General features: G+C 33.6%; 1 protein-coding gene across 1 annotated transcript; it reads left to right on the top strand.

Moving 5' to 3' along the window:
• The first annotated feature begins 6,012 nt into the window (after positions 1-6,012).
• Positions 6,013-12,928, top strand: LOC115449186. Its single transcript, XM_030176919.2, has 3 exons — positions 6,013-6,179; positions 11,330-11,450; positions 12,152-12,928. The coding sequence occupies exons 1-3, from the start codon at positions 6,086-6,088 to the stop codon at positions 12,264-12,266; spliced, it is 330 nt and encodes a 109-aa protein (XP_030032779.1). The 5' UTR covers positions 6,013-6,085; the 3' UTR covers positions 12,267-12,928.
• Positions 12,929-14,122: the final 1,194 nt, after the last annotated feature.

Genomic DNA, 14,122 nt, shown 5'->3' on the forward strand with positions numbered 1-14,122 from the left:
AATAAATACCACATTAAATTAGGTTAAATAGAAATTCGAGTAAAGATAACAGAAATTCACATCTAGATAATCACACGACAACAGCTTTGTGTTATTCAGACCTTTTAATTTATAAAAAATTATGTGCACAATAATTATTCTTAATCATTGTTTAAAATTTAAATTGGTTTATGATGTACTAGTTTTTTCTGGAATAAAGGTCCTGTTATATATTTTCGCGGAAAAAAATAGAGCATATCTTTCTCAGGGTCTCAAATTATCTCCATAAAAATACATCTAATCGATGAAAAGGTTCGGTCGTGAAAGCCTAACAAACAAACAGAGTTACTTTCACTTTTATACTAACATATAAAGCTGAAGAGTTTGTTTGTTCGAAGACGATAATCTCAGGAATTATTAAACCGATTTTGAAATTTATTTTACTGAGGAAACTACATTACTCTACAATTTGCTATAATCTGTTGTTTATTCCGGGAAAATATGAAGCGGGCCTTTTATCTCCGAAAAAAAAAATCATATGGGCGTAGCCGCGAGTTAAAACTAGTTTATAATATAAGTATGGACTATGGATGTATATTTAAACATAATTACATTTTCATCCATTATTTTCCTTTCCAATCGCATTTTTTGCCGTTACTTTATACATTTTAGTTAAAGAAAATCAATACAAATTTATCATTATAATTTATGGTGTCCAAAAGACATAAAAAACTATAACTGATGTGGATATACATATAATAATTATCTCAGTTATATTGATTGCCTCGTTGGCGTAGTTGTTACGAGTACGCCTATAGCGCTGAGGTCCTGATTTGAAATCCCGGGGCGAGCCAAAAAAAAATTGAGACTGAGTTTTTCCATATTAAAAATTTATCAGGCGCAGCTCGGAATCAGGATGTTGGCGGTGTGATACCCCCGTGCCTCGGAAAGCACGTAAAGCCGTTGGTCCTGCACCTGATATCGGATTGCCGTCTCATCGGACTTTGAGAGTGAAGGAACAGAGACTGCACCTCTGTATTGCGCACACACTTGTGCACTATAATATCCTGCGTACCTGGCTGACCTCCGTTGAGACAGGCCGACGTGGCCGAAATTCGGTTAGTAGGGATTCATTTATTCACTCATCTCGGATAAAATCTCAGTGAACTGTACATTCATTCCTGCGTAGCCTGCCTGAAAAAGCATGATAGTAAATACCATTAATAAACTCAACGACAATGTTATCTTATTGACTTGGGAATATTTACCTAACTTTATCTAAAGTCATAGGTTAGTTATATTATAAGCTATCAGTAATTCGTGGAAATCGTGACAATATAATCAGGTCAAGTGTAAAACTGCTATTATCTAAAGGTTGCAAGCTTATTGACATTCGAGTTGGTTTAGAGATATTATTTTTGCACGAAGTAACATTCATACAACATGATAAGAGTAAAACAGAGATGAGAAACTGTGCACGTGTATTTCATAATTATACTTTTTAATAGTAGTACTGATGGCCGATGGGCACGAAGGTTCGGGAGTGGCTCGAGTGCAAGCGCAGCGTCGGACGTCCACCACGAGGTGGACAGATGACCTCATAAAAGTCGTAGGAGGTCGTTGGATGCGAGCCGCTTCCAATAGATCGATCGATGTGGAAATCTTTGGCGGAAGCCTATGTTCAGCAGTAGATATCCTGCGGCTAATGATGATTATGAATAGTAGTATATTCGGCATCTGCATAACGCATATTTTAAATAAAGACGGCTGAGTATTCTCAAAATACGAACGTAACAAAATAGTTTTTACAAAATGTTATTAGGATTTTTTCCTGTCACATCTGTTTTTAATTTTTGTCTTAATACATTAATTCTATACATTATTAGATAGAACAGAAATATTACACAAACAGACAGACAGTTGAGATAGAAAATTTCGTAACACTATTTCGTTACGTATATTTATTTTGAAAAATAGTCGACTACGAAAATGTTTCTGTTTCTTGTGAAAAGAACTCGCTAGAAGCGGATAATTTCTATTTAAATTTGATTTACTCACGACTATATTGATGAAAGATGAAATATTCAAAGGTAAAGAATTTAAAGAATGTATAGGCGAAGGTTGAGCCGAGGTTAAAGAATCTTGAGTGATTCCAACTTAGTTAATGTAACTGTATTATTATCCTACTGCTATATACTGTATATTGTCCCACTGCTGGACACACACCCTAAAAATTCCTTTAGAGAACTTCTTAGATGTGTGGGTTTCCTCGCGATGTTTTCCTTCATCGTTAAAGCAAGCGATAATTCACAAAGAATACACACATAATTTTAAAAAAGTCAGAGGTGTGTGCCTTTCGGATTTGAATCTTCGGATATTCGTCACGGCAGTCCGTTTCACACCCAACTAGTAAATCTTACGCCTAAAAGCAAATGCCACACCATTTTTGCGCGTGTAAAACACGCGTTTTCTACCACCATTGGGGGTAGTGGAACGGTTATATCGGTTTGACCAGTCTTACGCCCCAAAGTTGACGTTCGGGAGTATAACTTCATTCGAGCGAGACGTCTAAGGCAGTGTGACGTAGTTAGGATAACCTTTGTCCTTAAAGAGTGTAGAAGAGACAGACTTCTTTTTCGGAAGAGCACATGGGTAAAGTCACGTGCCAGAGCTAGTTCAATGACTTAAAATACTTCATGAGTGGCCACAAAACTGTTTATACTAAATTAACTATTAATTTTATAACCTGTATTGAAAACTTGATATTCAACTATTATACAAGACCCTTTGAAATAACTTGCCTTTAACCTCATTCGCATAACGTGGGTCAGGGTTTGCACCGGCTTAGTTAACTAATAAAATATCTATTGGGACTGATCTATAAAATAGTCGTAAGTGTGTCGCATTCTGGGATCATTCTGTGTATGTCATATCATTCTGTCCGGTTCTAATCGGCCGGCATAATTGTGTCGACTGTCGAGGAATAATCATGTCCCGTCGACGTTTTGTTGGACCCCAATCCACTTTGGCATTGGGTGCGGCGGGGTCATTATACCATGACCGAAAAAAAAATCTATAACAATTTTTGAATAGAGGAATCGAACCCATTCATTTTTAGTCGGTATGATACATATGCTGTGAATTTTCCTCAACTTGCGGTGCTACTTACATTGCTCAGTCATTATTCTATCAATAGAAACAGTTTCACAGTGATACACGATGTGAACTATATTTGCATTTAATAAGCCTTTATCAAGAATTATAACATTTTATTGCAACAGGATTTTAAAACAATGCAAGATTGGATGAGCCCTGTGACAGCTTTCATTGAAAACATGATCAAAAAATTTCGTATTTTTTGCAGGTACAATGTTCGAATAATATCATTCTAAAATATCATTTTTATTGATGCAACTGAATAATATAACCGCTTCTAATCTTCGATTTTATATTAAAGTTGTAAACAAAATAAATTGAAATAATAATTTTAAATTAAAAATTAATATGTATGTACAGCCTTAACACATTTTAATCGACACACTTACAATACTCTTTAATAATTATTAATATAAGTATTAATTCATATTTCTTTGAAATATAATTAATTAGACAGGTACTATTAATTATCAATACAATGTGTTTATTCGATAAAAAAAGTAATTATATATAATAATGATATATGATAATCGATACTTACCTAACTAAATAAGCAGCTATAAGACGTATAATTCTTATATTTTTTTTCCTTTCAATCAAAATCGTCCATATCGATATTTACTCAGAATTACGAGAAAGACACATATTGTTTACATTTTATGTTATTCTAACGAAAGGTTATTAGTATATTTTTCTTATTAACTGTATTCACGGGTTATTTAGTAACCACATAATGAATTAGAGATGTAGCCGCCACTATATTGTAGCGCTCTCTTATATTTATTTAAATATATAAAAAAGGTCCCATACAGCAGCTGTTACTAATTTCCTTTTAACCATTTACCTTTGGTCTTTTTAAAGAAATATATACAAAACAATAATACCGTGGTAATCAATAGGGCAGTAAGTACAAAGGCAGTCATTTTTATAACTGATTTAGAATAGGTTAAATGAACTTTCTTCCTATCTAGGTTTCATATAAATTAGAAATGCATTTTCTCGTTTGATAAACAGCACTAAGAACGATGAGATAATGTAGTTAACAATGTAGTAGAGCAAAACCGCCTTTTCTCACTTACTGTATCAATTACTAGGGATTAATAAAGAGTGATTTTATTGTCTTGACTAGTGCTATAATTATGACTGATCACATGATGCTACTGGGCATCATTACCCAGAACTTTGAATTAACAAGAAATGCGTGGTCATACAATAGAAGTTAGGTCATAATGTCTAACAACTGCATTGGGCACAATGTCCAAATAAGTCTATAGAATATATTTTTTTAATGTTTTGAGTGACGACACGATATTGCCGTGCGCCTGATGGTGAGCGATACGACCGCCCATAAAGAGTAGAAGCACCATCCAACACTTTCAATCATAAAATATTGTTTGGTATTCTACAGCGCTCGCCATCTGAGACATGGGATGTTAAGTCTTATTATGTCCAGTATATACACAGTACGCTGGCTATACACTGCTGCTTGGTAGCAGAAATAGACATTACGGTTGTATTTACCCAGGCGGACTCTCACATATGAGAGACCTACCACCAGTAAAAGTGTTACATAAATTATCACATTTATATCTATTATGTGAAACCCATAAAAGTGAAAATAAGTCTTGAATACATACACTAAAATATCGCTGTATCCTTATTTATTTTATAAATGGACATCATTACTAGAAAAGACCAATCATAAATAAAAATGCTAACATTATTTCTTATCACATAATTATATCAAATCTGATGTGAAACGAAAGTCGTCTAAACGAACGCGGATCTAGCCTTACGTTTTTGATACTAAAAAAGCTTTTTGTTTACTTTTAAAATGATGAATCAGTTGTAAATCCCGTGGCACATTCCTCGGTCCATAATAAGGCCGCCTACACGCCGGCGACTGTATAGCATATTTTTACGAGGCGCCAAAAACGTTTTTTGAATTTCAATCGATGCGACCATTTTTGGTTATGTGTGTTGAACCGTAATTGGTATGAACTAATAAAATATTTACTTAGTATATTAGTTAGGTATTAGTGTTTGAATATGTATTTCGGTTATGTCATAGGTAGGAATACTGATATGTTTATAATAGAATTGAATACGCGACCTGAGAACTTATAATTGTATTAAGCACTTCTTTTTTTGATTAGTCTAAAGAAAGATAGCATTCATTAAATATATTCAAGGCTCGAATGCCTGGCGAAGGATGACATTTTCTGAAAGGGAATCTGATACAACATATACGTACTAATATGCATAAATGCGGTTTGCAGTTTTTTGTTGTAATAATTACATTATATATAAATTACGAAAGGGAAACCGGCAGGAAATGGGTTACATGGAGCCTTCGCCAGTGCTAGAATGTGTGTTTTACTAAATAGATGTAGAAAACTGAAACAATTACACACTAAATAGAACAAAATGCGCCATGACTATGACAAAATTATAAAATTGGAATTAGATTCGTGTCGTGTTTAATATATGTAATTGAGAACAAGCGAATAATAGAGCGTAAATTTAACTGATAAAAATGCAATTCGATACCAATAAATACTATTTCACATTTCCAATGTTATCCTGAACTCATGTAGTAACTTACAAATGTTTTGAATTAACTTTAAGTTAGTAAGGGATCTATCTACCTAAGAAAAGTTATTTTCGACAATAACTAAATCTCTTTTTCCTACCCTATAGTGAAACAATATAATTTAAAACCCATCAAAACATACAGTACTATCTACCTACATTGCTATCTCAAAAATAAACAAAGCTGAAATCAGTAAAAACCCAATAAATACAATGCATTTACGTATTTTGTGATGACATAACGAAAGTCGTAAGTGTGCGCCTCGCCGCAACTTAATAAAAACAGGACGAAGCCTCGCTTGTGGTCAGTCGAGTTTTGGCACTCGGTGTTCATTTACTGTTAATAACGTGTTTAAAAATGGTGTCTAGAATTTTGGTTGTTGCTTTGGTTGTTTGCACCGCGAACGCCGCAACATGGATGGGCTACTTGCCTGAGAAACCTAAGGAGTTAGGTACGTATCCTTGAATTGGGCTATTTTTATTTGGCATGTGTGTTTTTGAAAGGGTAATTTTTTGTTAATATGGGAGGAATATGGGTATTCATACCATCTTTAATAATAAATAATATACTTAATGTTATGTCGCTACGGTAAAATTTATAGCAAAAATAACTAATTAGGTGTATTACTGAAGAAGCACGGTGCAAGTCTTCCTTCAACATCTACATGTCTTTATTATTTTCCTTTACTAGAATTTTATATTTAAATTGTTCTATTAGACCTAGTATCTATATTTGTATTGATGAATCAAGTCGAAAAATTGCGTTTGTAAAATGTATATTTCTCGCATCGATAACCCGCATATCTACAAGTTATCAGACAATGTTACGTATGTTTAGGTTGAAATAAATCGTATACATTTAATATGCGATAAAATTTATTCATATATTCTACATATTGATGAAGTGATCAAATTAATTTACTCTTAATATGTTTTTAAAAATTTCCACGTTTAACCATAACTGGATTTGCGTTATTATGGGATAGGACGATTAGATTTTCTTATTAATATCCAAATTAATCTATGCATAGAAATATATTTTAGGATTATTAGTATAAAATAAACAGAAAATAAAATCATGCTTTATTATGTCGCTTCAGAGTTTAAAATCCAACATATCAATCACCAACGTAGATATATATTTATCTAATTATGAATTATTAGTGTTGCGAATCCCGTTTTAAGGTGAATGGCATTACTTTTTGCCTTGATGTCTTGATATTACTTTTGGCCATACTGGTTCTTTTTTTCTGTTCATATCATACATAGACTCTACGGTATAACATTCTTACATTACAAAATATTATAAAAAAAGAGAAAAATATATCAAAGTGTGCTTACTCATTTCTAAATAACTTCAAACACAATTATTCGGATTGATCATAAGTCGATAAACAAAAACACAACATGCGATTCGTTTGATTCAGATGAAGATTCCCTAAAGGCTTCATCCAAGGTCCAATTATCAGCAACAGTTAAATCCGTTGGTAAATATATCGTGACCTCAAGATCAAGGCTCGGATTGCACGACTGAAATCGTCGTTGGGTCATTATGGGTCAATGCAATGTTTAAAATTTATTATAATCAATCTAAATATTAGTATAATGATTATTGGAAGTGATTTAGAAGCTTACTTTAACAAGATAAATCATTTAGAATTTCATGATCCTCGATTCAAAATCATAACTGTTTTCAACAAAGTAAGTTTAATAACAGACATCAATTAAAATTGTTTAAAGCAGAACACGCGTAGCTTTTCTGAATGTACGATAATTAATGTGCGTCTTCAATGCATCAGGGACGGTTCTGTGCAACTATCTTAGTGCAACAAGAAACCCTGGGACCCGTATGCTCTGAAGAAGGCCACCGCGGGTTTTGGTTGGAATGCTGGTGTAGGGTATATAGGGGTTAGGGACTCGATCCAATGCTCGCTCGGATGATGCTATACTCCCGAATCTCGACATTGGGCCGTAAGACCGATGAAACCAACATAACCGTTCCACTCACCCCCTAAGTGATGGTAGCGACAACGCGTGTTTGCCCGTGAAAAGTCTTCAAGACATAGTACCATCGAGAAAAGCAAAGGTTATAGTAGGTATGGATTCTCCTCTAACTTCTCTTTAAGAGATAACGAAATTCTTATATCACGAACGTCATTCAAAGCTGAATAGAACAAACAAAATGTCATCGCAAATGAAAATAACTCATCGACAAGATTTAATAAATTCAGCTCTGTTTATCTTGTTTTGTTGTTCCTTGTTTGTTTGTAACAAGGTTTGCAAGTTGCTAATTGTCTGACAACCGTTCCCCTATTTAACATTCCTGCGACGAACTTCCAGACATATCTGCGTGTATTCATTTTCCTCCCCAAGTTAACTTATTTTGGAGATGGTATTGAATCTAAATGCGTTATGGTACTTATGAATTGTGCTTTAAATTATGCAGAGAATTGATAAGATAAAACCATTGTATTTAAGTTACATTTATATGTTATGGTATCTAGACGATCATCATTTACTTATTTATTAAAAATCCACAGTCCTAATTACTAGAGCGACACAATCATCATCATTAGTGGTGTTATTTTCTCTTATATTTTAATAATTTCTGGTGGTAGGATATGTTTTGTCTGCTTGGATAGAGAACACCAATTGTGTCGACTGTCGAGGGGTAATCATTTCTCGTCAGTCGACATTCTGTCGGACCCCATCCACTTGCTATCAGGTACAAAAGTGTCGCTTTGCCGTATAAAACAAATCTTTACAGAATTCATCGAAATTAGTCCAAAACATAATACTGCATGTAGCTAAATAACATAAATAAAACCATAATTATTATTGATACATAATATCATGGTCTAACGTCAGTCAAAACCATTCGGACATACCAACAGAAAAAACTATGATTTATTACTTAACGTCTAGTTACTGAATATTATTAATGATCATAATAACCATATAAATGATGTTATTATGGATACGTGTAAAACGAAAATGTTTCGTCTGAGCGTGTGTAATCGCGTGGAATTTTATTTTAAAACTGCAGAAGCGTTTAGGTCAAGGATTCCTTTTGTAAACAAGATTCAAGGTTTTTAAGTATTGATCTTTAATTAGGTATTTAAAAAGTCGGAATATCACTTGGAAAGACAGACTTTGAATACACGCCTGTATCAGTGGGTATTGAGAGCCATTCAAATAAAATAATCACAATTTATATTTTGATTGTAGTATAACAAAACTAATTCCGCATATAAATTATAAAAAAAATTGTTAATAATCCAATTTTAGATGTATGAATTCATATTTTTAAAAATTTATTTCAATATTTTTAAGCCCAGTTGGTAACCATTTAATAACAATATTTTCCCATAACAAGCGATTTAAAATCATCACGTGTCTGAAATGTATTCGTTGTCAAGCAATAAATATCTCCACAACGGGTCATAAACTCTACGACCTTCGATATCTTGTCTAACTAGACATTAATCTTATATCACTGTGCCTAATTAGACAGAACTGGTCGGATTCGGACCGTAGACTTTGAAGGAATGCTTTTATACGAAGTGATAGCAATAAGTTCCGATTACATGTCGTTAAGTAACTATTTAATTCATCATTTATCTCTAAGAAGTATCGAAATACTAATAAGAGAAATCATTATAAGAACAGTTATTATTAGAAAATCAAATTAAGTTTATTAAACAATAACCCAGCCTAGACCAGCCTAGATGCTAAATTTAAACCAATAGTTGATAAATTTCGAACGTAGTTTAAATAAAAAAAAGGAAGATGAAATAACCAAAGCATTGTCCGTCGATAAAGCTAAAACATTTTGATAGATTTCAGTGAAACGATTGAACACACATTTTATCCCAGCCTATGTTTTTACCTCGAAATTCAATTTGCGAGCGGTTGACAGTATTTGATTACAGCTTAGTTAAAACCGATAGCGGAATCTAGTTAAAGCTGCTTTTGAATCCAAATAGTTATGTGAATTTAGAATTTTGGATGTTTAATATTTGTCAGTCTATTGTAATCTGCAGTATATTTATGTTTGAGGGAAATTAGTCTTGTTACTAAAAATGATGAAACATTAGGTGTAACAAAATATTCTCATATTGGGACACACTAAGATATTAAAGCAATATTTGATCCAATATTGGAGCAAAAGGAAAGTGCTCACACACGTATTATGAGAGGTTGGATTCTTATTGCACATGGTTTAAATATAGATAAGCATCCGAGATTCAATAATGTTTCCAATCATGTATTAGCGACTGGTCAAAACATGAGTCAATAAAAAAGTTTACTTCCGCGAACGCCGAATGTTTAGTAATTTACGTCTTATGATTACGTCATGTTCGGCTAATTCTTATTTCAAACTATGAAAAACCGGAAGCCGGTGACGATCATATTTGACGTCACTAATCCTTATGCAAATAGCTGAACGATGATTATGTATTGAATAAATACATGTATAATCAACTGATTAGTATAGTACCATCAACACTAGTACTATAGTGTACAGATGTATGCGCATATATGTTTTTTTATTGCTTTGAATGACGAAATGAGCTTGCCGTGCGCTTGTTGGTAAGCGATACGATCACCCATAAACAGTAGAAACACCATCCAAGACTTGAAATTACAAAGTATTGTTTGGTATTGTACTGCGTTCGCCATCTTGAGACATGAGATGTTTAGTCTTATTATGTCCATTAGCTACAATGTTTTCAAACTGAAATACAACAGTGACTACGCACTGCTGCTTGGCAGCAGAAATAGACATTGCAGTTGACCTACCTCGGCGAACTCTCATATATGCGAGAACTACCACCAGTATTGTTGAGAATTTATTTACCTTCCGATTTCATAACAATATTTTTTTCCTCTTCATTACAAAAATTATACAACTTACTTCAAAATCTAGAAAGCCTTACCCCTCTTAAATTTATAACATACAAACGTCCAAGAATGGGACAGTCATCAGTTATGTCTGATAATATCTTTATCTAATAATATTTCATGTCATTAAGAATGTTAAAACTAAATGGAATGCGGCAATAGGTTTTGCAGACGTCACAAAAATCTCACAAAAGGATATGCTAATTTTAACATTTCAGTAAGTGCCAAATGCTTACAAAAATGGCGGTGACCGACCAGAGATGTCAATGACACATCTCGTTAAGTGGTTCTATACGGACCGAGTAGTTTCGACAGTGCTCTTTTAGATATCATGTTATAAATATCACACCAAAATGCATTGTAAATAAATACAATACGTCATGTTATTATCTCACAAATGATGAATCGTCGCACTTTACCAAGAGATAATTGACTTCTAAGTTATGGATTTGGTTCAGGGACTTGGGCGTTTTAGCTAATGATATATTTGCCTTCAAGATATTAACACCTTCATCACACAGCATAATTATTAAAAATATGATACACTAATGTTGTCTAGTTCAATCCTTAAGCCTTAATATTGATTACAATTTGAAATACTTCAAGAACTATAGCAATAAACATTGATTCTGTATATAATGTTCCGGAATCCTAGTTCTAAGAGACATTTCATTAACGTTGTTTTCTATTGTTACAGCGCACAAAGAAGGCTGTTACATTGAAGAGATCAATGATGTCGTGCCGTTTGGCACTGAAGTCAAACCTATCGGCCGCTGTGTCAGGATAAACTGCGGGAATCCAATGATGCACTATGCATCGTAAGTATTAGTAATACTATTCATTGCAGATGTTAAATCGCTTATAAATTTATTTTTCAAAAGAAATTGAATTTAGGGTTATTGCATCATAGATTTACGTACGATGCAGAAAAAAACTTGGCTTAGTTTTTAAATTCGGCATGCTTACCCCTACGCGGAGTTCTAACCGCAGTACTGTATAGACTTCTGTTCATTAAAATTTATAGACAGAAAAATAAAAATGGACGATACCCTAAACCTAAAGTCAGTTAAAACTATAATTTGTCTATGTTATTAAATAGTTAGTGCTGTTAAATAAGAGATTGTCTTCATTATTAAAAGTTATTTTAACTTTCATGTGGTGTAGGATTTTTTTCAATTATTATCTACTAGCGACCCGCCCCGGCTTCGCACGGGTGCAATGCTGATACACTATAGCAAAACTGTGAACGTTGTATATAAAAACATAGCGGCCCGCTCTGGCTTCGCACGGGTATAACATAACAAAATAACAGTATCTCTCCACTATTTAATGGATGTTATTATTATACATATAAACCTTCCTCTTGAATCACTCTATCTATTAAAAAAAACGCATCAAAATCCGTTGCGTAGTTTTAAAGATTTAAGCATACATAGGGACAGAGAAAGCTACTTTGTTTTATACTATGTAATGATTTGTTTCATACAATGTATTCATATGAAAACATTTTCTTCTTCAGATGTGGCGTCGTTGGCACGACCAGTGACAACTGCTACGTCACAAAAGAAGATCTCAGCAAGCCATACCCAGAGTGTTGTCCTGATATTAAATGTGATTTTGAAAACAACGTTTAGTTTTATAACTGTTTAGGTTAGTTGCATATCTGATTATTATTATGCTGGCATTTCAAAAGAAAGAGACATTGGGAATGCTCAATGTATTAAAAAAGATATGAGTGACAATGATCAAGAAAGAGTATAAAGTGGTGTTCTTAATGTGAGACGTTCGTGAAGATGCCTCGTCTCTAAGTGGAAGTGAGAAGACGAAACACTACAAATTGATCTGAAGGAAATGAAAAACTACACCAAATTACGCGAGTTCATATAATTTATACACGCAGATTACTATGCTCAAAAATATTGCAATACAGCAACTTCACAATTTGACAACGCAATTAAAGCAAAATGCAAATTCATTAGAAAACGAAGTAAATAGATAATGAGAAGATTTACCCTCAACGCCGAATTCAAATCATTAAACAAGAATGAAGAAAAATCAGCGAAAGGCTAAGTGGAGCAAGTACAAAGGAAATTAACACATACTGAGTATGGGAAAGTTAAGATACATAGAAGCGAATGCGATGCCAACATTATAATTTCGGATCTTATTAAGACTTATTAGATAGAGTTCCTTTAAAATTGATCGGAGTGGTGATAAGTGACTCCGATTCTAGAAGCTATCTTGCCACCAAATTGTTGAGTTTATTTATTTTATTAAATTAGAAGTTATTGTGCTATTTTGGTCTTTTTATTTCACTCTCTTGCGTATTTAATGTATTTACTATATATATATAATAATGTCAGCCCTGTATTATATACTGTCCCACTGTTGGGCACGGGCTTTTTCTACTACTGAGAGGGATTAGGCCTTAGTCCATCACGATGGCCTAGTGCGGATTGGTAGACTTCATATACCATCAACATTTCTATGGAGAATTACTCAGGTATGCAGGTTGCCTCACGATGTTTTCCTTCAACGTTAAAGCAAGCGATAATTAACAAAGAATACACACATAATTTTAGAAAAGTTAGAGGTGTGTGCCCTTGGGATTCGAACCTGCAGACATTCGTCTCGGCAGTCCGTTCCACACCCAACTATCCTGTAACCCAGGCTGTCGCCGCTTTCACTATTTATTATTTACTATATATCGACGGTTAAGAGGTTAATTTATTTAAGCGACATTTATTTCGAAAAAATTTAAATAATTAAAAGAAAGTTTGTCGTTAAGAAGTTTGGATGTTTGTTAGAAGTAAACGCAGTAACTCCTGATTTTTGGTACAAAGACTGTTCCGGACTAATATAAAAGCAATTTTTATCCTAATTAAGTTACGTAGTTGGTTTAGTTCTCGAAAAAGTGTAACATACGGACATAGCCGCGAGCCAAACCAATAGTTTAAATAGCTATAAAATAGAAATGTCATTGATTTTGTGATAAATAAAAACCACGATTTGCTACACTAAGATTTGTTATTTTCAGTAATTTAACAGCAGAATTAAAATAAAGTTAATTTTATACCAGCCATGTAATTGGTGATAGTTTTTTAGATACCTCTCACGTAAATCATATAAAAGAGGATTATATAATCGAAACATAAACGAAACAAAATAAAAAAATACACTTCTAATAGAAGTCTTTTTATTGCTTAAACGACGAGGCGAGCCTGCCTTTCGCCTGATGGTAGCGATACAACCGCCCATAAATAGTAGAAACACCATCCAACACCTTGAATTACGAAGTATTATTTGGCATACTGCTACTTTCGCCATCATGAGACGTGAGATGTTAGGTCTTATTATGTAGTCCTTTTTTCCTGTAGTCACACTGGCTACAATATTCTTCTGACCGGAGTACAACATTAATTACATATTGTTGCTTGGCGGCAGAAATAGACATTGCAGTGGTACCTACCCAGGCGGACCCTCAGATATG

The sequence above is a fragment of the Manduca sexta genome, chromosome 11, assembly GCF_014839805.1.
Source record: "Manduca sexta isolate Smith_Timp_Sample1 chromosome 11, JHU_Msex_v1.0, whole genome shotgun sequence".
NCBI lineage: Eukaryota > Metazoa > Arthropoda > Insecta > Lepidoptera > Sphingidae > Manduca > Manduca sexta.

Coding starts and splice junctions, on each gene's coding strand:
- LOC115449186 (XM_030176919.2), top strand. CDS start 6,086: ATGGTGTCTAGAATTTTGGTTGTTGCTTTGGTTGTTTGCACCGCGAAC. Junction 6,180..11,329: donor TGAGAAACCTAAGGAGTTAG/GTACGTATCCTT, acceptor CTATTGTTACAG/CGCACAAAGAAGGCTGTTAC. Junction 11,451..12,151: donor CCAATGATGCACTATGCATC/GTAAGTATTAGT, acceptor TTTCTTCTTCAG/ATGTGGCGTCGTTGGCACGA.